A 24,157-nucleotide genomic window follows, 5' to 3' on the forward strand; every position below is an offset into this window, starting at 1 on the left:
GAAGCCCAATAATCAATTCTAAACTAAACTAATGTACTTTAGTTAGTTACTCAATAATTTTCTTAAGATCAAGGTTATACTTCACCGACCATCTTCTGCAAGTGTAATGGCAACTCACCTATAAACAGGACTGATTGTCACAAAAAGAGGAAGGAAGAATGAACATATAGACGATCAAATTCTAACTTTAATTTCTCTTTTTCTTTCTAAGGAAAGCGACAAAACTTGCTTCAATTCTACCTCCCACAAGCAAATTCAATCTAAAGTCTATGATTTTTTGCGTTCAACTTGCGGAAGTTTGGCAAAGGCCCATTAACAAAGTTTGCTGCCACGTTCATCTACCATGTACGATATGCTAAGTCAAACTTGGCTATAAACCAATATATAATATAAATACACGTGATCCAGTTTGCACTCAAATCTTTCATATGTAATAATTCTTGCTTTTTCTCTCTCTCTCTGCAATCTTACGGGTCTCTTATCAGCCATTGATTTAATATTACTACTGTTTGTGTGTATTTGAGGTTTTAGCTAGCTTTTAGCGTGCTTCATTTGCTTGAGAAGAATAGGGCTTTTTGCATGTCGTCTGTAGTTCATTTTCTTTGAAAACAAGGTAATGCCTTAACATTCTTTGTTTTCTTTCAGTGTCTTTTGTCCAGAATGGAGTATTTTTCATGCATTCAACTTGAGTTTGGAGTTTGGACAGATGCTCTTGATCTAGGGCTAGAGTTTGACATTAGTTAATTAATTGCAGTAAAAGTCTTCTCTCTGTCAGCTTGGTCTCTTGGGATTTGGATCGTTAATCAGCTTATTTTATTAATAATATCCTGTTTAATCTATTAGAGAAAGAGAGAGTAAATAACACCATAAGGGCTAGTGCCAAAAACGCTGGGCTAGCCCTTTTCTGCGGCATCAAAACTGGCTTTAAAATGCTGTCTTAAGGGCATGAGGGAGGGAGAGATGCATAGCAAGCAATTAAGGCAACGCGTTTGTTGAACACGTAATTGAGAGTACTAAACTATTATTTGTTCAAAGAAGCATTGTTTAAATTGATACTTTATTAATATCAACGTTGAGACCATGTGACCATTGATGCATTTCTCATGGGATGCTGCTTCTCTTGCACTTTTTATCACCTTTCCATACATTCATATATAAGCATGTACAAAGGCACTGGATCCGTTACTACACGAACTCCAACCAACACCATCAACTTGCCTTCTTCTTCCTCGTTTTCAAGTACTAGAGTTCTTCGGGGCTTTCCTGATCAGTCTAACAACACTGAATCTTTCACCATATTTTGAATTTATACTGTTTGGTTAGCGTCAAGGAATCCATCATGAAAGTTTAATATTCTAGTTGTGGAGTTCTGTATGTTTGATTGATTGATTGATTTTGCGTTTTCTTGCAGGTGAACATTGATTTTAATTGAATTCAAGATATGGGGTTAATCCGGAATTCGACGATGAAAAGTGGGGATTACTTGGAAGGGATGCTTAGTGATTATGTGGGAGGAAAGGCCAAGTCCAAGGTACAGAGGAGTTCCTCGGCAAGGCTTGTCACTGCTCTTACTTGTCTCCAATTTGCTTTTGCAGTTTATGCAACCTTCTTACTATACTACATGAGCCCTACAATAGATTTAAGAACCAAACCAGACTTTACATGGGCTACAAGAATCGCACAGCAATGGAAACACTTCATCATCCCACCCCATGTTCTTGGTCGGTACCAGGAAGCTGCTTCTCTTGTTACAGCAGAAATCCGGCCAATCAATCCGTCAGAAGTTTGTGAGCATGAAAAGATTGATTTCCAGCAGAAGAAGTCAAACGATGCTCAAATGATTAAGTTGAAGAGAGAGCTTTATGATGAGGTATTGGATTTTCAAAGTAAGTCTACTGGAACAGAGACTCTGTCTGAGCTAATGGCAATGAAGTCCAAGTGGGATTTGCGAGGTCCCAATAAACCAAGGGTCACAGTGATCTTAAACCATTTCAAGAGAAAGACGCTCTGTGCCCAGCTTGATTCTTTGCTTCACCAGACGCTTCCTTTCCACCATGTCTGGGTACTCTCATTCGGGAGCCCAAACGAGCTCTCGTTAAAGAGAATTGTAAACAGCTACAATGACTCAAGAATCAGTTTCATTAGTTCTAGCTATGATTTCAAGTACTATGGAAGGTTCCAGATGGCTTTACAAACCGAAGCCGATCTTGTATATATTGTTGATGATGACATGATTCCAGGAAGGAAGATGCTGCAGACATTATCTCACGTAGCAGGGACAGAAAAATACAAGAACTCGGTTTTGGGCAGCATTGGAAGGATTTTGCCTTTCAGACAAAAGGACTTTACGTTCCCCAGCTACAGAAAGTTCCGGTCCAAAGAGGCAGGGCTCTACTTGCCTGACCCTGCTTATGACATAACAGTTGATAAAATTGTGCAGGTGGATTTTCTTTCCAGTTCATGGTTTTTATCTGCAGAGCTCGTCAAGACACTATTCATTGAGGCACCTATGACCTTCCTGACAGGAGAAGATCTGCATCTTAGGTATGTCCACTTCTTACTGCATTTTGATCACTTTTATTTCCTAGTTAAGATTAAATGTGATGGTTTTCCTGTAAACTTTGACCTGAGGAGTCGCCTAGATTTCTGGGCACTGGAGTTTCCATACATTAATAATAATATCGTATCTCTCTGTGTCTGATTCAAGCTAGTTGTAAGCACGTACCATTTTTATAAAACATTGTGAAAGAATGTCTTTAAAGAAGAGTTGTTTTATCATCACATTACCTAAGTTCGACTACGACAATAATTGATCTTTAATTGGGTTGGTAACCTATTCAATAATATATTGTTAGAATCATAAATTTACTAGATTCATGGCTTGAAAAATGTAATAGATTAATGGTTTTGCTTCATACAAAAATGATACACAACTAATTTCCATCTAAAATGTAAAATCATCTCGGCAAGCATTCGACACAAGAATCTGCTTAGCATGGCCTCCCTTTTTTAAACATGTGGTCAACCTTTCTTCTGTTAGTTTATTATTATCATTACTGATATAATATTTTCCATTTCAAGATGATACTCTGTATCCTCTTTCCACTACTGATATTTATGTATCCACTAATCTGTCTCTTCTTAATTATATACATGTTTAATTCGATAAATGAGATGAAAAGGAAAAATTAGTTGGAATTAGCACTGCCTTTGAGATTCCTTGTTGCTCCTATCTGCTCATTATTGAGTATTATTTTGGTCAGGGCTTAGGAGTAAGTTCAAGTGTACCATCAATGGAGAATGGAGAGTGCTCCATTACTGATTTTAGTGGCTCTTGTATAATAAGCATAATACCAACCATTCAAATGGATTAATGTTTATTATTTTTTAGGTTTTCGAATTTGTGAAAATTACTGTTATCCATGTAATTTTAAGTCATTTAACTGCTATGATTATTACCAAGATAAGAAATTATGGTACCATGATACTTGATTGTGGAAGAACGACGAGTTCTCATAATATGAAAGAAAGTTGTTCTCTTGATACCTAACTAGTACTTCTCTTTCTTTTCTTTTCTTTTCTTTTTCCTTTTTTTTTTTACTGTTTTTCTACTTCCTGATTGAGCTTCTGATGTTATAATTTTTCCTTAACACATGCAGCTATCAGCTACAGAAGTACAGAAATGCTGGTTCATTTGTGCTTCCGGTTGATCCAAACGACAAGGAAACATGGGGTGATAGTGAGCACAGGCTAGCTTATGTTTCTGAAACCACTGTAATTTTCAAGGACATTGTTCAAGTCCGAGATGATCAGTGGTGGAGAGCACTCTCTACCGGTTATGTGACTCAATGGGCAGCAATGCACCCTCAAAAGATAGACGCACTCTTCTATGCCCACTCGGTCGATGAAGTCAAAGCACTTGCACCGCTTATTGAGAAGTTCAGGTCTACTGTTGGCAAAAAGGCATACATTGTTGTCTCTGGAGGCAATTTTTGCCCCTGTGAAGATGCTGCAACTGCTCTAAAATGGCCAAAGATTGTCTGCAAAGAGCGAAGATTCAAGATATTTGATTTGGCGGTTGCAGCGCAGACGGAAATATCGAACTCAGAAGTGCCAGTGATCCAAGCAGTGTACTCGAGCCTTAAAGGATTGATCAAGATTCACAATCCCAGTGTGTTGATCGCTGTGAATGACATTGATCCTAATGTGAAGAAAGCCTTGAAAATGGCGACGGAGACTGATACTAATGGCACAACAGTGGTTCTTCTACCAAGGCCTTCAATATCGAAGGTTCTTTGGATGGCTGATCTAAGATCAACAGCTTTGCCAAGTAAGAACACATCCAAGCTTTTCAGCCCTTGAATGCTATTTTCTCTAAATAAGTAACCATACATTTAACTTGCGTGCGCAGACTGGAATAAAATGAGGATTTCTGTCAACATAATCACCCAAAATCGTGCTCCTTCTTTAACAAGGCTTCTCAAATCTCTCAGCGATGCCTACTATGTGGGGGATGAGATCCCCATCAGCTTCAACGTGGACAGTAAAGTTGACGAGGAAACTATAAGATTAGTGAGCTCGTTTAATTGGCCTCATGGTCCTAAAACCCTCAGAAGAAGAATCATCCAAGGAGGTCTAATTCGAGCAGTCAGTGAAAGTTGGTACCCTTCATCTGATGATGATTATGGCCTCCTACTCGAAGATGATATTGAAGTCTCTCCGTTCTACTATCTATGGATCAAGTATGCTCTTTTGGCCTATCACTACGATCCACAGGTGTCGCTACCGGAGCTCTCCTCCATCTCCCTTTACACTCCTAAATTGGTGGAGGTGGTGAAAGAAAGGCCAAGATGGAATGCAACGGAGTTCTTTAAACGAATCCATCCTAACACCCCTTATCTCCACCAGCTACCCTGCAGTTGGGGTGCAGTGTTCTTCCCTAAACAATGGAGAGAATTCTATGTTTACATGAACATGAGGTTCACTGAAGATGCCAAGGCAAACCCAGTTCAGATCCCGAAGTCAAGAACAAATGGATGGCAAGCTTCATGGAAAAAGTTCCTCATTGACATGATGTACCTCAGAGGCTATGTTAGTCTCTACCCCAACTTCCCGAACCAGGCAAGCTTCTCGACTAACCATATGGAACCAGGGGCTCACATTAGTGCAAAGGACAACGTTGTTAAGCATGACAAGACAGATTTCGAGGTGCCATTGTTGAAGGAAGATTTTAGATCCTTTTTGCCAAATGGCAAGTTTCCTCCAGCATCAAAATTGCCATCACTTAACTTGTTCAACCAACCTGTTTCGCTCAAGGGTCTGAAGGCTGCCGGAGCTAAGCTGGGTCAAGATGTACTCAGGTGCGACAACGCCACAGAAATTGTGAGCGTGGATCATGAAACAGGGCTGCCTAAACAATGCGCAAAATTCTGATGACTGAAGATTTTTGTGATCGATTAATATTCTTTGTTCTTTTGAAGCATTTATTATGTCCATACACATGATTATTGGAGATATCAAGTGCAGGAAACAGTTGGACTCAAAGGTGGACAAAAGTTTCTTCCTTTGATTGGATTTCCCAACTAATTAAAGGTACTGCGGACCAGAATTGTTGTCGGGGAAAATGAGATGTGTAATTTTATTATGAAGCCAAAAGAAGCTTTCATAATTAAATGTATTCAAAACAAAATTGTGTTCTTTAATTACTGCAAACCTTCTTACATTTTCTTATCATCTCCTTTCACGATGGCTCATGAAAATCTCTGAGATATTCCATCCCTAAACTTTTAATATTTTCTTAATGTGGTCCCTCTACTTTTGTATTTGTCTTTCTATCGTCTCCTTTCATCATTCACTAAAGAGATTCTCTTGAGATATTCCTTCCCTCTACTTTTGAGATTTTCTTAATATGATCATTCTACCTATATTCTTGTCATGTACATCCATATAACTCTTGGTCAGTTAAGAATGTAGTCCCTCTTCACTAATTTTATTATTTTTCATTAATTCAAATCACATACTTCTTTTTTTATTTTGGATTTTTCTTGTTATAACGCATTTCTCAAATTAATAGAAAAATAAAGGAACCATAATCTTAATGGATGAAGAGTAAAGGCTAGGAGTTGAGAAAACTAAGATTTGTTATAAAATCGAGAAAAAACTTCATCATTCAAATTGGGCTTTCCACGGTCTACAAAACTGGACCAAGTGTGGAAGTTGTGCTTCGTGTTTAGCTTGAATAATCATGAGAAAATGAACTTATGGTGAAAATAAAAGACTCTCTAATATTTAAGTCAATAATAATAATAAAAAATTGTTAACAAGAGAATATTAAGTATGAAAAGCCTTTCTTATTTACTTAGTGATCTAAAAAATTTATAAACCTTGGTTATATTGGCTCATCTTAAATATAAAAAGGGTATTTGAATGAGAGGTAACTTGTGTTTTTTTGAGTAAAAAGTATGTTTTTATAGCTTTTAAAGATGTGGTTTGTGCTATAAAAAATTACTACACCTCTAAACCAAACACACTCGAAAAGTGATATTGCATTTGATTGGAAAAAAATATTGGTGTTCACCATTGATAATAATATCTAGGACTATCATTGACTGAGTAATTGATGAATGTCAACTATACATTGGAGAAAATAGCTATTGGTCAAAAAAGAGCTGTTTAGCTTGCGTAAAGTGTGGGACACTGTTACTATCGGCTAGAAAAGAATGGTGCCCTGATATATCAGTTAACACATTGTGTTTTTACTGTAATAGCATTGTAGCAGGGTTTTTTTTTTCGGAGCATTTTTTTTTTTCTGCTTTTGTTTTTTTTTTCTGGAGCATTTTTTTTTCCTACTTTTGTTTCTTCTTCATTTTTTTTACATGTTTTTTTTTTACCCAAAATTGATTTTTTTTTTAATTTTTTTTCAAAATTATCTTTGCTAATTTTTTTAAATATTAAGCTGGTTGAAAATTTAGCTATGTATCTTTTTTCTTTAAAACATTGTGAATTGCTATAATGTACTCATACATTGTTTTTTTTTTTGTGATTTGTTTATTTTTTTCTTAAATGGTTTTTGTAGATTTTATTTTTTTTATATTGAGTTGGTTGAGAATTTAGCTTTGTAGTTTTTTTTTTTTAAAAAAAAAAACAATATAAATTGTTACAGTGTTTCCCTACATAGTTTTGTTTTGCTGCAGTGTTCCCCACATATTTTTTTAAAAAATTATCTTTACCAAATTTATTTTTTCAATATTGAGCTGGCTGATAATCTAGCTTTAGCTTTCCCCACATGTTTTTTTTTTATTATTATTTCTTTTTTATTTTTTTTCCACAATTGTCATTTTTTGCATATTTTTTTTTTCTTTTCAGAATTATTTTTGTTCATTTTACTTTTTTTGATATTGAGCTGATTGAAATTTTAGTTTTTTTGGTTTTTGCTTTAAAACACTGTAGCTTTCCCCGTGTGTTTTTTTCCTCGCTTTTGTTTCCTTTTTTTTTACATGTTTTTTTTTTCATTTCTTTTACCCAAAATTGACTTTTTTTTTTTTTAAAATAGTCTTTGTCAGGTTTTTTTATATATTGAGTTGGTTTAGAACTTAGCTTTTTAGCTTTTTTTTTTTAAAAAAAAAAAAACACTATGAATTGCTACAGTGTTTCCCTTACATGGTTTTTGTTTGGCTGCAATGTTTCCCCACATGTTTTTTTTTTAAATTATCTTTGTCAAATTTATTTTTTCAATATTAAATTGGTTGAGAATTTAGCTTTAGCTTTAGCTTTCCCACGTTTTTTTTTTCATAATTATTTTTGTTGATTTTTTTTTTTTTTACTATTGGGCTGATTTATAATTTAGGTTTTTTAATTTTTTTCTTTAAAACATTAGATTGCTCCAGTATTTCTCTACATGGGTTTTTATTAAATAATTTTTTTTTTCAGAATTATCTTTATCGATTTTATTTTTTTTATATTTAGCTGATTGAGAATGTAGCTTTGTAGTTATTTAAAACACTGTAGATTGCTATAGTGTTTTCCCACATAGTTTTTGTCTTGCTACAGCGTTTCCCTACATATTTTTTTCATTGATGTTTTTTTTTCAAATATGTTTTTGTCAAATTTATTTTTTTCATACTGAACCGGTTAACAATTTGGCTTTTTTTTTCTTAAAACATCGTTGATTGCTACTGTGTTTTCCCATATACTTTTTTTTTCTTATGTTTTTTTTTTTAAATTGTCTTTGTCGTTTTTATTGTTTTTTGATATTGAGCTGGTTAAAAATTACAACTGTAGATTTTCTCATGAAACACTATAGATTGTTATAGTGTTTTCCTGGATGTTTTTTTTCCTTTCGTTTTTTTTTTATTTGTCAAAATTATCTTTATTGAATTTTTTTTTTTTAATATTGAGCTGGTTAAGAATTATAGTTGTACATTTCCTCACAAAACACTATAAATTGCTGCAGTGTTTTTTTAAATGATTTTAATATTTAGCTGGTTGAAAATTTAGCTTTAACTTTCCCCACATGTTTTTTTTTCTTTTTTTTATTATTTGCTTTTTGCTTTTGTTCTTCCAAAATTGTCATCTTCTTTTTTTCATTGTTTTTTTGTTTTTTTTTTCATAATTTTTTTTGTCGATTTGTTTTTTTAATATTGAGCTGGTTGAGAATATAGCTTTGTAGTTTTTTTCTTTAAAATATTATGGAAGGTAACAGTTTTTTTTTATATGATTTTTTTTACAAATCCACAATAATGCACAAGCATGCTACAAGCCCGCGGCATTGCGCGAGCATGTCACGCCTTTTACTAATATATTTACTTATTAATATATTAATATTATTATAATTATTATATTATAATTATAATTATAAATATTTATTTATTATATTATATTGTATTATATAACTATTTTTTTTTTTTTTTCTTTTTAATTTTTTTTAATGAATTTTTTTTGTTTGATTTAGTTTGTTAATGTTAAATTTTTTTTTATTTAGTTATCAGATTTTCATGATACGGATCTCAGGTTTGATGGGTTAGTCTGATTTGACAAGTTATTTTTTTCATTTAGAGTTTGTTAAAGTTAATTTTCTTTCTATTTAATTATCAGACTTTCATACTTTCATGACACGTGTCCTGGCTTGACGGGTTAACTTGGTTTGATGGGTTAACCCAATTAATTCTGAGTAAATCCATCATTTATTTTTCTATTTAGTTATCAAACTTTCATGATGTGAATTCCAGGTTTTACGGGATAACATGGTTTAAAGAGTTAACCCAATTAATTCATTTTTTTTCTTTTTCTTCATTAGTTTTTTTCTTTATGTTGATTTTTTTTCTTTGTTTTTTTTTAATTAATCTATTTAATTATCATATTTTTATGACACGACTTTATAGCTAGACCCACATCTAATATTCTTGGGTCCGGTGTTGCAGTCAGACTCACTTAAACTTGGGTCATGCAAGTTTAATTTTATTATTAATATTATAAATATTACTCTTAGGTCAGGCATTACAGCCAAACCCAAAGATTCTTGGATATAGCTTTGTAGAAAAACCTAAAATTTTTTAATTTTTTATTTGTTTTAATATTTTTTATGCAAACAAAAATGATCCGCGGCATTGCGCGCGGGTGAAGTATCTAGTTATCATATATGTGGTATTGTTTGCTCACTCATCAGGACTATAAAATATATGTGCTGTGAGTGTGTGTAGCTATTTAGGTTGATGCTTAGATAGTGATGTGGTCACCGTTTGTACCTAGGCCCAAACAATGCTAAAAATATATTTTTGAAAAATTGAAGAGTTTAAATTTTTATTTATTTAATAATTCTCACAAAAAAAATTAATTAAAAATAATTTAATAATATAAATGATATATAATTTTGAACATATATTCGAGATTTGTAAAAAAGAAAAGAAAATAATAGAATTACTTTGTCTTCTTATGAGTTTTTGAAGAAAGCTAAACAAAGTCCCAGACGAGGAGGAGACGAGGCCAGGCTACCTACTCACCCCAAATCTCTCTCTGTAAATTCGCCATTTCATCAATAAAATCAAATCGCGTAAGTTTCGAACCCTAAAACCTTCAAGATTTCGTGATATTGCGAATTGTTTTGAATGATTTGTTAGTTCGAATTCTGATTTTGAATTTCTCTCCATTAAATTTGGAATTCCTGGTAGATTTGAAAGAAAGAAAGAAAGAAAAAGGAAGAATAAATGAATTTAATAACGTGCATATTACGTGTCTGATTTTTTAGTTATCAACTGTGGCTGGCTGGCTTGAAGCTTGAAGAATCATTCATATGTGCCGTGTCAGTTAGGCTGCCTTGCGTTATCGATCATCTTTTTTTCATCTACCTTCTTCAAATTGAAGAATGTATTACTTTGATTCACAAAATGTGCTGCAGGATGTCAATGTGATTATTATTTTTAATTTTTTTCTCGGAATTTGAATTTTTTTGTTCTTTATTTTTTGTTTCTAGATTTGACTATCGAAAGACGTGCCGAGATGGGGACTATACATCGCAGGTTTGGATTACTATGATGTTGATGTAGGTAGTATCTTTATAATTAGTTTGCTAATCTAGGTTGATTAATCTCCAGTTTCTCCTGCAGTGGAGTTTATAGGAAAACAAATGATAGTGCCAGGCTCATTATCGTAACAATCGTCGGAGTTGCTTTTGGATTTTTTGTTGGTATATCATTTCCAGCAGTGACATTTACAAAGGTTTGTTGATCACTAGTTTATTCCGGGAGAATCCTGGAGTTTCCATTTGGTTTAGTTAGTTTTCTCTATTTCAGATTCACCTACATTCAAGCTTTACATCATCTCTCGATATGTCCATTGTGAATCAGAATGAATTTAGAAGAAGCAAATCACTTGAAACTCTTGGATCAGGCAGCAATGTCACTAATGTAAGTATGTACCTATGTTGCTTAACTGCTCATTCGTTTTGTTTATTTCATGTTCATTCAATGATATGCTTGTGCCTTGTTTACTTGCTCTCAGATTTATGTTCCAACAAATCCTCGTGGTGCGGAGTTATTGCCTCCAGGAATTGTTGTGGCTGAATCTGACCTTTACTTGCGAAGATTATGGGGTGAACCTAGTGAGGTATATTTAGAAATTGTGAATAAAAAGATAACATTCTATAGTTTTCATTGTAATTGATTGCGGTAGCAAGTGGATTATCTTTGAACTGTTGATTCATTTCTATCTAATATCGTTGCATTTGGCTAATGTAAGCTGTAATAGAATAGGTGGCGGCCATCTGTCTGTAACACAATAGAATAAAATGAAAGAAACTGGAATCTACGCTCCATAGGCCATGTGTTTTTTTTTAAATGGATGAGCCATGAATGATCTCCATGCATGGACAAATCGGATTTATTCAAGTTCTGGCGCAAATCTAGTTGTTGGATATTGATATTGTTAGGCCTCCAATTAACAGATTAAGCTTTTAGATGGAATTTCTTCAATACGAACCATTTGGTCATAATGGCTCTCAAGGTTGTCAAACTTTCTCTTTATTTGAGATCAATAGAGGATCCTTAAAATCGTAGCATTAGATCAATATCATAAATCTGCCAGATTTTACAAACCACGTGATACAATTTTCAAAATTGCAGATCTAAAATGCAATATATAAGCTCTGAATCATACTGTCAAATATAAAACTTAAATCGTAGGATACTGAAGTGTAACTTCCTGTTAATGATATCATTAGCACAGAAATAGATTCTTATAGCAAGTGAAATTTGCAGGATATGTTGAAGAAGCCAAAGTATTTATTAACATTTACAGTCGGTTATGATCAGAGGAACAACATTAATGCAGCAGTTAAAAAGGTATACTGAAAGATCATTGCACAAGTCTTTGTTTTTTAAATTGTTCGTGTTTCCATGGATACTGAGCCTTGTTTTTTTTTTTTTTTCCTTCTTAATTCTATGATAGTTTTCTGATGATTTCCAAATTTTGCTTTTCCACTATGATGGCCGGACAAGCGAATGGGACCAGTTTGAGTGGTCAAAAAGTGCAATCCATGTTAGCGTAATGAGACAAACAAAATGGTAAAGTTTATGCTCTGCTGCACAGTGTTGCAATATCTGTTATTAAGAACTTGTAAACACAGGCTACATACCATATTCATTAATGCACCCTTGAGTAGAGTTAGCTACCCATTGTACTGTGAGGATGTTGATACTTATCATTTAGCTGATAATTTTGTAGTCTGCTCTGCCATTCATGCCTGCCTATGTTTTACAGGTGGTATGCAAAAAGGTTTTTGCATCCTGATATTGTTGGAGCTTATGAATATATTTTTATATGGGATGAAGATCTTGGAGTAGAACATTTTAATGGAGAGAAGTAAGTTTTCCCTCAATTTTTTTTCTCTTCAACAGCTAAATGTTTCTTTTAATTCATCTATGCAAATTTTAGGTATATACAGTTGGTCAAGAAACATGGTCTGGAGATCTCTCAACCAGGTCTTGAGCCTAATAATGGACTTACATGGCAGATGACGAAGAGGAGAGGAGACAGAGAGGTTCACAAGTAGGCTTGCTCTGTGTGTGTGTTTTATTGGATCTGGGTGGTCTTATATGACTTGATTTTTTTTTTTTTTACTTTTTTCATAAAGAGTTGCTGTCTACTTTGATGAACAGGGATACAGAGGAGAAACCAGGCTGGTGTAGTGACCCACATTTGCCTCCATGTGCTGCGTACTCTCCCTCTCTCTCTCCCTCTCTCCCACACACACACACACACTCACTTCCTATGTGCGTGTGTGATATTTAAATATGCTATGTTCTTTCAGCTTTGTGGAAATCATGGCACCTGTATTCTCTCGTGAGGCTTGGCGATGTGTATGGCATATGATTCAGGTATTCTATGTTCAAAGATTGTGATACTAGGTTATCTGTAATTGTTTGCATAATTACATGCCTATGGGATCAGCATGCATGATTGTAATGTTGGAAGTTTGAAAACGGTCCAAGATGTCCATATCTTTTAAGGAAAAAACTCTGTATTCTCAATTGGAGGTAGTGGAAGATAGAATGAAATAAGGAGCATGCACATAGCATTGCCACCAGTCTGTGTCTAAATCATCTTCGTCGGTGTGCTTTATTTTTCAGCTGCTTTTAAAGTAATGGTTAGCATGCACATAGCATTGCCACCAGTCTGTGTTTAAATCATCTTCTTCGTGCATTTTATTTTTCAGCTACTTTTAAAGTAATGGTTTTAACTGTATGCTTTTAGAATGATTTGGTGCATGGATGGGGTTTGGATTTTGCTCTCAGAAGATGTGTAGAGGTCAGTGTTTTTCATCAATTGTCTCATTTATTTTTTGCAATTAATGTAAAATTATGTTTCAACTACTTTCTTGTGAACCTTCATGTGTAGAAGATGTCTACTACCATGCCGATGATGTTTGTGTGGTATGGCATAGACTCAGATCAAACTTTTGTTGGAGGCTTACTTGGTGTTTTGACCTTCTACCTCTTTTCAAGTACACAGTATCACTTGAAACCCAACATATTTAACCTCTTCAAAACATGTGTTGGTTTTATAAATGCAACAATTCATATCGAATATTATTTTTTTGTGATATACAGAAGGTATTTGGTTCTTTTTTATTCACAGAGACACATGCAAGACATCAGGGTGTATTTCTTTTCTCTTTTATATTCACTCACATGCATGCAAGACATCAAGTATGTGGATGCCAATGTCATGACTTAAGTCAAGGGTATCGGACATAGTTTTTTCCACAAACCCATGTAGGAGATAATCAAAAAATTTGAATGCCAAAAAATGATAAATGACTCTCTTCCCCCACTTGCACATGTTAACACTAATGTGGGTTCTCATTATGCTGAACAATGGTAATAAACTTTCTCCAAGTGTCCTTTTATCAGTCTTGTGTGAGAAAACTGGGCCGTTCATAAACCCAGAAGTTGGGATTTTGTAATTTTGCTAAATGACACCAATTCTTGGCTCCTTTATCTAAAAAAAAGATCCAAGCTAGTTTGTTGGGATCTTTATATTCACCACACAAGATCCAAGCTAGTTTGCCGGCTCCTTTATCTAAAAACAATAGTCTTATATTTTAGATCAGCTAGTTAACCTTCATTTTGAGATGACATTAATTATTTTTGCGTCACACAACAGCCTGCACATGAAAAAATTGGAGTGGTTGATTCACAGTGGATTATTCATCAAGTGATTCCTTCTCTTGGCAGCCAGGTGAGTCAGTGCTTTATAGTGATGAAACTTATTTTGAAGTGAATTCATTTGGTACTCTGCAATCAAAACCACCAACCTCTTGAGATGCAAATATAAGCATTTATATTTATTTATTTTTATCTTCTCCTTGTCAAGTTTGTCTCTCTTTTGTTGTCTAACCACCCTGGAATTTTCTGTAAAATGTCCAGGGGAAGTCAGAGAAGGGGAAAGCTCCATGGGAAGGGGTGCGTGTCTTTAGCAAAATGAGTGTGAAATCCATATCCACTTTTGAATTTGAATTATGCACACACATGTTAGACCAATCGTTATTTTCCTTTTATACAAGATTGAGTGACTCCTCTCTGTTTATTCTTTTTCTAAGATTTCCTTTTCCACCCTCTTCAGGTGAGAGCAAGATGCAGAAATGAGTGGTCTTTATTCCGGAGTCGTCTCGCAGATGCTGAACAGGCATACATCTCTCAGACTAAGAAGGGGTGATTTTTTTGCCCTAACTCTTTCTGCTCCTTCCTTGCATCTCACTTGGCCCTGAAATGTGTGTGAGATTCAACCCGCAGAAGATCTTTTGCTTAAAGTGGCATGCTTAGTTTCTGTTTCGCGTTTTGAGTATCCTGTCCATAGTTGTTGTAGTTGTCCATCGGGACATGAGATGAAATTCGGACTTCACATTTCAGTTAAATTGATAGAAAGTTGTCTTCAGACGGCATGTTCATCATCCATTCTTTGACAGGTTTAGAGTTTAGCAAATTGTCTTGATGACATGTTCGGTAGTGTGGTCCCTTTTTCCTACAGCCTGTGACTTAGGTATGCAAGGCAGGCCTGTTCTAAATGGAATGTGGTAGAAAGAGGGAGGAAAAAAAAAAAAAAAAAACCCGCAATGGTTTCAGGCATGCATTAAATATGTGTATCATTCCGTGAATTTTGGGGCAGTGATGATTCGACTTGAAATACGAATTGGCTGATTAAATGAGCTCTCTTTTTTTATATATGTAAGTTTTATAAAATACTCCACTAGCTTTTTGGAGCTGTGATAAATAACGTTTCCTGCGTTGAAAAACAAGAGCTGAACATGTTTGAAATTTTGCAATTTGTCGTCAGATGGCATGCTTGTTGAATTGGTTTTAATTTTTAATCTTTTCGACAGCATAATTCTTTCTTTTTAGACTTTGAACTTGGCAGTGAAATTTGATGGGGAGTGGCCAATCTCATCTACAAATTTCTATTTTAAACTGATATAAGGATTTTTGAACAGTTTCTTCTAATTTTAGTACTATTTACTAGAAGAGATGTTTCCGGAACCTGTACAATGCAAATTAAAAAAAAAAAAAAACATTTTCTAGTTAAGTTTCACTTCTTCATAATAGAGAAGAGATATTTGTCCATAAGCAATGATTTTTACTAAGATCATCACAGATGCATTAATGCATCACGGAAATATTTTCCCATGACACAGCCAGAACATGTGACCAGAAGGAGCAGGATCCGAAGCAGTGGCCGCTGCAAGATCATACGTGAATTTGGAACTCGAGATTAGTAGGTAATAAAGTCTCTAGCGTCTAGAGAAATTAATAGATTGTTTGACAATTTCGAAATGGCTCGAGTGGCTATACTGTGATGTCAATCATTCGAAGCTAAGACAATGTATGAGTGTTCCAAATATTTGAGAAAACCTCAATCTAACCGTTAATTTATTACCCCATTAAATCCCTTTATTATTATTATTATTATTATTATTATTTTATATATATTATCAAGTTTGTCTCAAAGTAGTGGACATTAGACAGAGTTACTTTGGAACAGGTGCTGCTAAACTGGTAGTTTTGAGTCTTTTTTTCAGGGTGATGGATATTCCAAGTCGAGGTAAGAGTGAAAATGCCAAGGAGTCTTCAAAATTCAACTGGATCGTGGGTTTGAAGTCAGAATCAGGTGAATTATGAGAAGGTTTTGCCTGGTTGGCGATGGTGATGTTTCGATGGAATAGAGCAGGAGAAAAAAGTGCTGTTTGGAGTGAGATTGAAGTAAGTTCTCTCACCTAACACTTAATTGATGTTGAGGGTGCCAAATCTTTTGCTTCCATTGGCAGATACCTCTCACTAACAGATAAGATATGTTCATCTCACCTTCCATTCTTTTGTGCGGTAAGAATTGCTTACCATCCTCCTCTGAAGTGCTTAGAGATGCTGCTAAAAAGACTAGTTAAATTATTATTATTATTATTATACTCAAGAATGTGTTGGACCAGAACAGAACAGCCTTTGTAAAGTGCATGTCAAGTAATTTCTGTCTTAAAACGGCCTCTTGGTCATTTGAAATTGTAGATTTTACCTTGTTTGACTGTAGTTTTGTCTCAACCTCCTTCCTTCTGGAAGTATGTCAAACCATATGGGAAAAAAATATAACCCAAAACCAAACAATCTTAAATAATAATAATAATAAATATAACAAAGTTAGGCACCAACCTTGGTTGCCTAAAAATATAAGAGAGTTAAAGTTGCATTCTCATACAAGCTCCGCCATTGCCAAACTCCCTCTCTCTCACACACACACGATTCAAGCAGCTCAGTCTATCTCCAACATCTTGCTTCAATTTTACCAGCCGGATTCCGGTGATTGCATGGAGTTGTAGGGGCCCTACATTCCTGTAAACACAGAGCACCACGCGAATAAAAAGGATCAGTTCCAAGGTTTGTATACATGGCTATTCATATAAACAGTTTTTAATTAATTTACATTAACAATACTTTTGTTTTCTTTGTGAGTTTCCAGGGCTCCTCACAACTCCAACAAATTTATCTTCATTGAAGGTAGTTTGTTTATATATATGTTTTTCTTGCTCATGATCAATATAGCCTAAGAATTTCTCCTTCTCAACAAAAATGGTGTGCTAATTTGATCAACACTTGGAATCATTACTCAGACAAATAATAAGCTTTAGTTTCCTTGTTGTCCAAGAAACCAAGTACAAGAATCTCACGTTCATTGGTGCTTGCAAATAAAAGATTCAATGTATCATCATCGATCCTTGTGTCATACATGAATTGAACACTTCATTGACAATGAACGTCCAACTACCTTCAATCACCATCGTCACCAACCAGAATTGTTTTGAGTTTATAGTTCAGTCCCTTTTGTTAAGTTAGTCATGATATCGAAAACTTTGAGTTAAGCATATTATTTACCACAGTTGATTATTGATTGTTTTTTACATGCCCAAATTTCATTTCTTAAATGCAATTTCAATTTTCCTCATGGTAATTGAGATTGGAAATTTAACTGAAATGGAGGATGTTTCAGGGAAAAAATCAAATTGAAGAACTAATTTAGAAACAAAATACATAAACTCAATATTGAGCTTTTTTCAAACTAAAGGGATTGGCTAATTGTTTGGCAAATAACACAAGGATTAATATGATAGTTTACTCATTGTTTATCATCCCATTCTTCTTTATGAAACCTGGCTATTCTTAACCTTGAAAGTTTTTTCCTGTTATCTAATTCTCTAGTAGTTTACAGTACTTTGCCTACTTGGTTAATTTTAGAATGTAAGAACATTCATTTATATATTATATATTATATATAGAACAATCTATTTATTTATTTATATATTGGCTCTAAGCACACGCTAGCTAGAAATATGGCATGGCATCTCTCATAATCTTTTTTCCCTTTTCCTTTTTTTTTTTTTTTTTTTGTAGGTCTGATTTCAGTAAGATGGGAGAAATGTCGAGCTTCCAATTGGGTGTTATCGGGGCCCTGTTTCTTTCAGTGGCATCATCTGTCTCCATTGTCATTTGCAACAAAGCTTTAATGAGCAATCTTGGGTTCCCATTTGGTAACTTTGTTAGCTTCTTGGAGAGGGCATGCATTCAATCTGAAGATTTGCTACTGCGATAATATATATAACAATTTTGACTGTTTTTCTCTTTTTTCTTTCTTGTATAATGTCACAGCTACAACTCTCACTAGTTGGCACCTCATAGTAACATTCTGCACACTTCATGCGGCACAGCGTTTCCATTTTTTTGATGCCAAGGCCATTGACATGAAGACTGTGATGCTCTTTGGAATTCTAAATGGTGTTTCTATTGGACTTCTCAACTTGAGCCTGGGATTCAATTCCATTGGTTTCTACCAGGTACACCTCAATTTTACTGCTACTTGAGACTTCCAAAGTGGTTTACCTAGCCTTTCTTCTCTACTTGATCTTCATCCTGGAGGGGTTTTTCTTCTTTATATTGCAGATGACCAAACTTGCAATCATACCATTCACTGTCCTATTGGAAACTCTGTTCCTGAAAAAGCAATTCAGGTTTCAACTACAATCTACACACACACACACACTGCTTGCATTATTTTTAAATGATTTTTCTCCAAGTTTCTAACAGGCAAATTTATATTTTCTACTTCTTGCAGCCAGAAGATAAAGCTTTCACTCCTTGTGTTGCTTGGTGGAGTTGGCATTGCCTCTGTGACAGATCTCCAGCTCAACTTCGTTGGAACAATTCTCTCTCTCCTAGCCATCGTAACAACCTGCGTTGGGCAAATTGTATCCTTTCTTAACTTGCTGCATGCACCATCAATGTTTTTCGCTTCAAATTGGTGCTTGATTATGACAGTGCTACTGGGAACAAAGCACCAATAGTACTGTTCTAATGACTGTTTGCAAATATAATGGCAATGACTACATACATTACATGTTTAAGTTGGAATGTTTAAGCTCAGTACTCATTGATATTCACATAATCATAATCTTATTACTTCAGATGCAGCGTTAGCTCCTATAGGGACAAGTTCAATATTCTTAACTTAATTCTTGATCAGCTGACAAATACAATACAGAAGAGGTTGAATGTGTCTTCCACACAGCTGCTTTACCAGTCAGCCCCATTTCAAGCAGCCATTCTCTTTGTCTCAGGCCCCTTTGTAGATCATTTCCTCACCAAAAAGAATGTGTTTGCACACAAGTATTCTTCAATAGTCTTGGTATAGATCCTCTCTCTCGATCTCTTTTCCATGATTCCTTGCTCTGACTATCTATATACACAAACATTTTGGGTGGGTGCAAGGATTGTGATCTCATGTGGTGCATAATTTAATTCCATGCAGGCATTCATTATCCTTTCATGCATTATATCAGTGTCCGTGAACTTCAGCACCTTCATGGTTATTGGCAAGACCTCACCAGTCACATATCAAGTGCTTGGACACCTCAAGACTTGCCTTGTTCTTGCCTTTGGGTATACTCTGCTGCATGATCCCTTCACGATTAGAAACATCATTGGAATACTTGTTGCTATTATTGGCATGGGCTTATATTCATATTTCTGCGTCCAAGACAACAAAAAGAAACAATCAGTTGACCTTTCTCTAGCTTCTCAGGTAGGTACTCCGTGTGTGTTTGCGTTACAAATCTTGACTTATATGTTCGTTAGACATTTTGGAACTGAAATGAAAATGGTGTTGTTTGTGTTGTTTCAGATGAAAGACAAGGATAGCACTCCACTCCTGGGGATGCCAGATAAAGAAGGTCACGAGGCAAAGAAATCAACAAAGGTCTCCCTTGTTTAATTAAAATGAATAGGCTTAATCTGTTAAAAAGAAAAAAGCTTCATGTATGATCAGGTGTTTGTTCTCCCAGAAACAATTTGTTGATCGAGTATAAAATGATCTTGATTCTTTCAATAAACTGTACCGTTTCACTGTTATCCATTTTGTTTTAGACACAGTCAACGTTGTCCAAAAATTCAAATTTAAAAAAAAATAATAATTTTTTTATATATTTTATATCGATTTGTTATGCATTTTAAAAAATAATTTTTAAAAAAAATAAAAAATATATTATTTTAATATAATTCAATATAAAAATATTTTAAAAATTAATGTCTCCCAGATTCGTATATCAGCACTGCATTGCGTGAATGATTGAAGCTAATTTTTAATTATATACAGAATATTGAATATTGAAAAGATGATATATAGTTTAATATAACAAAACGGAGGTAAAAGCATAGACAGGAGGTAAAAGCATAGACAGATGGACTATTTTCAAAGTTGAATTTTATAACAATTAAAATAAATATTTGAAAGATGAAAATTTTGAAGAAAAACAGTGTTTATTTAGTGAAAAACCTATTTCTTGTTTATGTATTTTTTTTCTATTTTAACAAAAAATATATATTTTTTATTAATAATATGATATTATATTCTCATTTTATATTAATGAGCAGATTATCCTAAAAGTTCAACTGATATATAATTATCGATAAAATTAAAAATTGATAAACAGTGAAAAAAGAATCCTCATATTAAAAAAAAAAAAAAAAAACAGCATTATAATATATCTCTCCGATAACTATTTTCTTATTACAAATTCAAAAATAAAAAGGACCATAAGAAAAGAAAAAAACAAATAGACCAAAAAATACTTTTTTACATGAATTTAAAATTGACCAAGCAGGTTTGTATTTGTGTTTCTTGAATAATAATAATAATTTTTTTAATGTTCTGATATTACTTAGTTTTTTAATATAGTCTTCAAGTTTTTTTTATTTGTTTTATCCTTTATAAATATTTTTTTATGAATATTTTGTATTTTTATTTTTATTTCCATACTTATTTTTTATATATAGGTTAGCATATTTGTATATAACGTTTTCATAATCTTTCTTTTTTGTTATTATTTTAAAAAAAAAAATTTATAGCTTTTAGGGTAATATTTGGGGTACTAAAATTTTAACTTTTTTTTAAGAAATAAATAATTCAATTTCATAGAAACCAATAAATAAATGGACTAAGTGTGCCAAGATAAATAATTCAATTTCATAAAAATAGAAATATTGATTATTAATAATTTTTCTATTCAAATAAAATATTAATAATAAGTTCCATCCTCAGTTATTTTGTATTGGTTATTTATTTTTGTCATAAGTTTAATGATCATTGTGTATAGCTGTTTGCATCACTGAAAACAAAATGAAAAGTTAAAAATAAATAAAACAAAGTAATAAAAAAAAAAATCTAAGCACTTTCCTTTATGAAAAAGGTTGTTTTTTAAAAAGTAAAAATAAATAAATGTCCCAGTTTTGCATCATGTAGTTTTGAAGTCCAAAGGGATCGAGTATTTGGAAAGGAAAGACACCAAGAAATTAATTTTGAAAACAAGCATGCACCATTAATATAGTTAAGAGAAAACGAAATTTATAATTTTTTGAAACCATTTCATAAATAAAAAGTAAATATAAACCAAAAATCGGCTTGTTTATAAGCATTATTAAAAATTATTTTTTAAAAAAAATTATTTTTTTATTTCTTAATCATTATTAGAGAATAATATAAAACATCACCTAAAAATTTAAGTTGTTGGATTGAAATGGTTCTTTAACATAATATTAGAATTTGATAACAAAGCAGTTACGAGTTCAATTCTCATCTTTCCTATTTAGAATAGATTTGTTTTTTTAGGTAGTTTTTATTGTTGTGGTTTTTAAAAATTAAATTTAAGAAAAGTGCGGTTAGTTGTGGTTAGTTGGATTTAAATACTTATTTGATAAAAATTATTGTTGAAGTTTATGTGTAGGAAAGAACATGTATAAAATGTTTGGTAGAAGTGTAGTTGCAGTTGTTTTTCTAAGTGTTTTTTACTTGGAAATGCATCAAAATAATATTCTTTTTATTTTTTTAAAATTATTTTTGATATTAGCATATCAAAATGAATTGAAAACACTAAAAAATATATCAATTTGAAGCAAAGAAAAAAATAAAATAAAATTTAATTTAATTTTTTTTAAAAGCGTTTTTAAAACGCAGAAACAAACATGGTTTTACAAAATTCAGTTAAAAAAGCATGTAAACATTGTGTTTCAAATTCAGTTTTTTAATGGGCTCTGCAGTACAAAACGCAGTTTAGTTTGTTACCAAACACCTTGTTGCGTTTGTTTTACTGCAAACGCAAAAGCTGGTGAAAAAACAAACGCAACCTAATATTTGATAAAAATTAAATACAATGTTATGTAAGTTTATACAAGCTTTAAATCCAAAAAAACTTTTAATTAAGAGGATATATTAAATAATAATATAAAATCATATATTAGGAATAAGTCACTTATGATCAAGGTTTTAACTTTGAAGGTTAACACGAGTAGATTTTGGTTTTTTTTTTTAGATTATTTTTTAAAAATTGATTATTTTTTTTTAGTTTTATCATTCAACTTTTGAGTTTTTAGGAATATGTATTCATGTTTTTTTTTCAATCTTCTTTCTAAGAGGTTATCATAATCTTGTATCCATGATTATGAGGTTAGTCGGTTAACCGGTTAACCCAAATTGACTCAGATTTTTTTTAATTATTTTATTTTTAGTTATGCCCTTCAACATTAAGTTGTTTGAGAATTAAACTTAATAATTTTATTCGGTTTGCTTTCGCGGGGTTAGCTGGGTATCATGATCAAGTCCATAATTTGGCATGCTAATTTGGATGGGTTTGAGTTGGGTTTTTTTTTAGCTTTTTTATGTTGTTATTTTTTCAAGTTTATTAATTGACATTGCATTTATTTGTTCATTATATTTGAATTAGTCAAGCTTGTTAAACACAAGTGAGTCAATGACCTATTTTATTATGTCTTAGCATTTTTTTTATATTTAAAAATTTTAGTTAACTTATAGTAGAGCTCAGGTTTTCTATCCAGTGTTATATATTCTTTCATATAAATAACAAATTATCCAAATCAACGATATATTATTTTTTATTCCATATAAATAATATATTATCCATTCCTCGATCTTCTTTACTTTACTAAAATTTAAGAATGTTGTTGAATTTTAGCAAAATTCCTTGAAATTTTATTTTTTAAGTTCGTTTTGCATTAAAAAAACATATGTATATACTTCTTAGAGGCATTTAAATCGAAATATAACTCCAAAAATCATTTTTCAACAACTATTTAAAAAAATAAATCTAATTTTATACTTTCTAAATCTTAAAACTTCAAATTCATACACATAAAAGTAAGAGCATCAACATTTTTTTCAAGAAATCAAATAAATAAAAAAATCAATCGAAAGTTACACTTTCTAGATGGAGAAGGTTGTTTTGCATGGTAAAAAAAGTCAAAATATAAAACGTAACAAACTCCTTCTCTTCGTTCTCTACTGTATGGAGGTAGGTTTATTTTGTTTTTTTTCTGAAAAGCAAAATTGAAAACAAAATCGCAGCAGTTACTAATCGCTCTCGCTTGATGTTTTGAAGAAAAATTGATGAAGAGAATGAATATTAATACAAGTGCCTGATTGAGAATGTTTAAAATTAAATTGATAAAACTTATAAATTTGAATTTTTATTGATAATGGGCATTGACAATGATCTCTTAATTAGATAATAATGCAGGGTTATGAGAAATTGATTATATATATATATATATATATATATATATATTATTCTCATTGAATATTCGAATATTCATGTATATTTTTTTAAAAAATAATATTGTGCATATTATTTTTATATATATTTGAACACTCTAAATTTTGATTTATTTTTATCTAAAAACATTTAAAAAAAAAATACCCTAAAAATCTTAATAACTCACTTACAATCTAAAAACACTCTCTAATCCATTTTAAAATAAAAAATCAAAATTAAATTCAAGCCCCAATCTACCTTTTCTAATATATTTAGAGATGCAAACCACCACGACCCCTCTTCAGGAACCCATCAACACTAAATTCTTGTATTTTGCTCTCCTCATGATCAATAACCTTTTCTTTTCTCTCTTAACGATCTAGGGACTAAGGTGCAAATAAAAATAAAATTTATAAATCTATTGTAAATGAAAGAAATTATAAGGACTAAAATGGAAAAAAACCGTCTCTTCAACAATTGGACCCACAATAAGTTGATAAAGAGTGAAATCTTGTTTTGCTTTAGTTTATA

The 24,157-nt window shown here is 32.5% G+C and overlaps 3 protein-coding genes across 17 annotated transcripts; all 3 read left to right on the forward strand.

The window, feature by feature from the left end:
- The first annotated feature begins 445 nt into the window (after nt 1-445).
- On the forward strand, nt 446-5,727 carry LOC118034750 (uncharacterized). Of its 2 annotated transcripts, none has more exons than XM_035040132.2 (4): nt 446-613; nt 1,412-2,544; nt 3,660-4,330; nt 4,412-5,727. In XM_035040132.2, the coding sequence occupies exons 2-4, from the start codon at nt 1,442-1,444 to the stop codon at nt 5,431-5,433; spliced, it is 2,796 nt and encodes a 931-aa protein (XP_034896023.1). In that variant the 5' UTR covers nt 446-613; nt 1,412-1,441; the 3' UTR covers nt 5,434-5,727. The 2 variants fall into 2 exon arrangements, with proteins under 2 accessions (XP_034896023.1, XP_034896024.1); XM_035040133.2 differs by lacking the exon at nt 446-613 and adding an exon at nt 691-1,318.
- A 4,162-nt stretch (nt 5,728-9,889) lies between these two features.
- Nucleotides 9,890-15,215, forward strand: LOC118034747 (uncharacterized). 12 transcript variants are annotated; one of them, XM_035040128.2, is made up of 17 exons: nt 9,892-10,048; nt 10,244-10,301; nt 10,469-10,514; nt 10,602-10,713; nt 10,842-10,901; nt 10,996-11,100; nt 11,751-11,834; nt 11,941-12,056; nt 12,253-12,354; nt 12,427-12,540; nt 12,651-12,707; nt 12,803-12,869; nt 13,246-13,299; nt 14,158-14,232; nt 14,421-14,456; nt 14,617-14,705; nt 14,860-15,215. In XM_035040128.2, the coding sequence occupies exons 2-17, from the start codon at nt 10,289-10,291 to the stop codon at nt 14,954-14,956; spliced, it is 1,227 nt and encodes a 408-aa protein (XP_034896019.1). In that variant the 5' UTR covers nt 9,892-10,048; nt 10,244-10,288; the 3' UTR covers nt 14,957-15,215. The 12 variants fall into 12 exon arrangements, with proteins under 12 accessions (XP_034896007.1, XP_034896009.1, XP_073267501.1 ...); XM_073411400.1 differs by having other exon boundaries at nt 9,891-10,048; nt 10,590-10,713; nt 10,788-10,901; nt 14,421-14,478; nt 14,617-14,928; XM_035040115.2 differs by having other exon boundaries at nt 9,895-10,048; nt 10,244-10,362; nt 10,590-10,713; nt 10,788-10,901; nt 14,617-14,928.
- A 1,488-nt stretch (nt 15,216-16,703) lies between these two features.
- LOC118034749 (UDP-xylose transporter 1) lies at nt 16,704-19,934 on the forward strand. 3 transcript variants are annotated; one of them, XM_035040130.2, is made up of 9 exons: nt 16,705-16,913; nt 16,996-17,033; nt 17,925-18,061; nt 18,180-18,364; nt 18,471-18,538; nt 18,643-18,775; nt 19,051-19,212; nt 19,336-19,608; nt 19,708-19,934. In XM_035040130.2, the coding sequence occupies exons 3-9, from the start codon at nt 17,941-17,943 to the stop codon at nt 19,795-19,797; spliced, it is 1,032 nt and encodes a 343-aa protein (XP_034896021.1). In that variant the 5' UTR covers nt 16,705-16,913; nt 16,996-17,033; nt 17,925-17,940; the 3' UTR covers nt 19,798-19,934. The 3 variants fall into 3 exon arrangements, with proteins under 3 accessions (XP_034896022.1, XP_034896021.1, XP_034896020.1); XM_035040131.2 differs by lacking the exon at nt 16,996-17,033 and having other exon boundaries at nt 16,704-16,913; XM_035040129.2 differs by lacking the exons at nt 16,705-16,913; nt 16,996-17,033 and adding an exon at nt 17,616-17,771.
- The last annotated feature ends 4,223 nt before the right edge of the window (nt 19,935-24,157 follow it).

Source organism: Populus alba, chromosome 9 (assembly GCF_005239225.2).
Source record: "Populus alba chromosome 9, ASM523922v2, whole genome shotgun sequence".
Lineage (NCBI taxonomy): Eukaryota > Viridiplantae > Streptophyta > Magnoliopsida > Malpighiales > Salicaceae > Populus > Populus alba.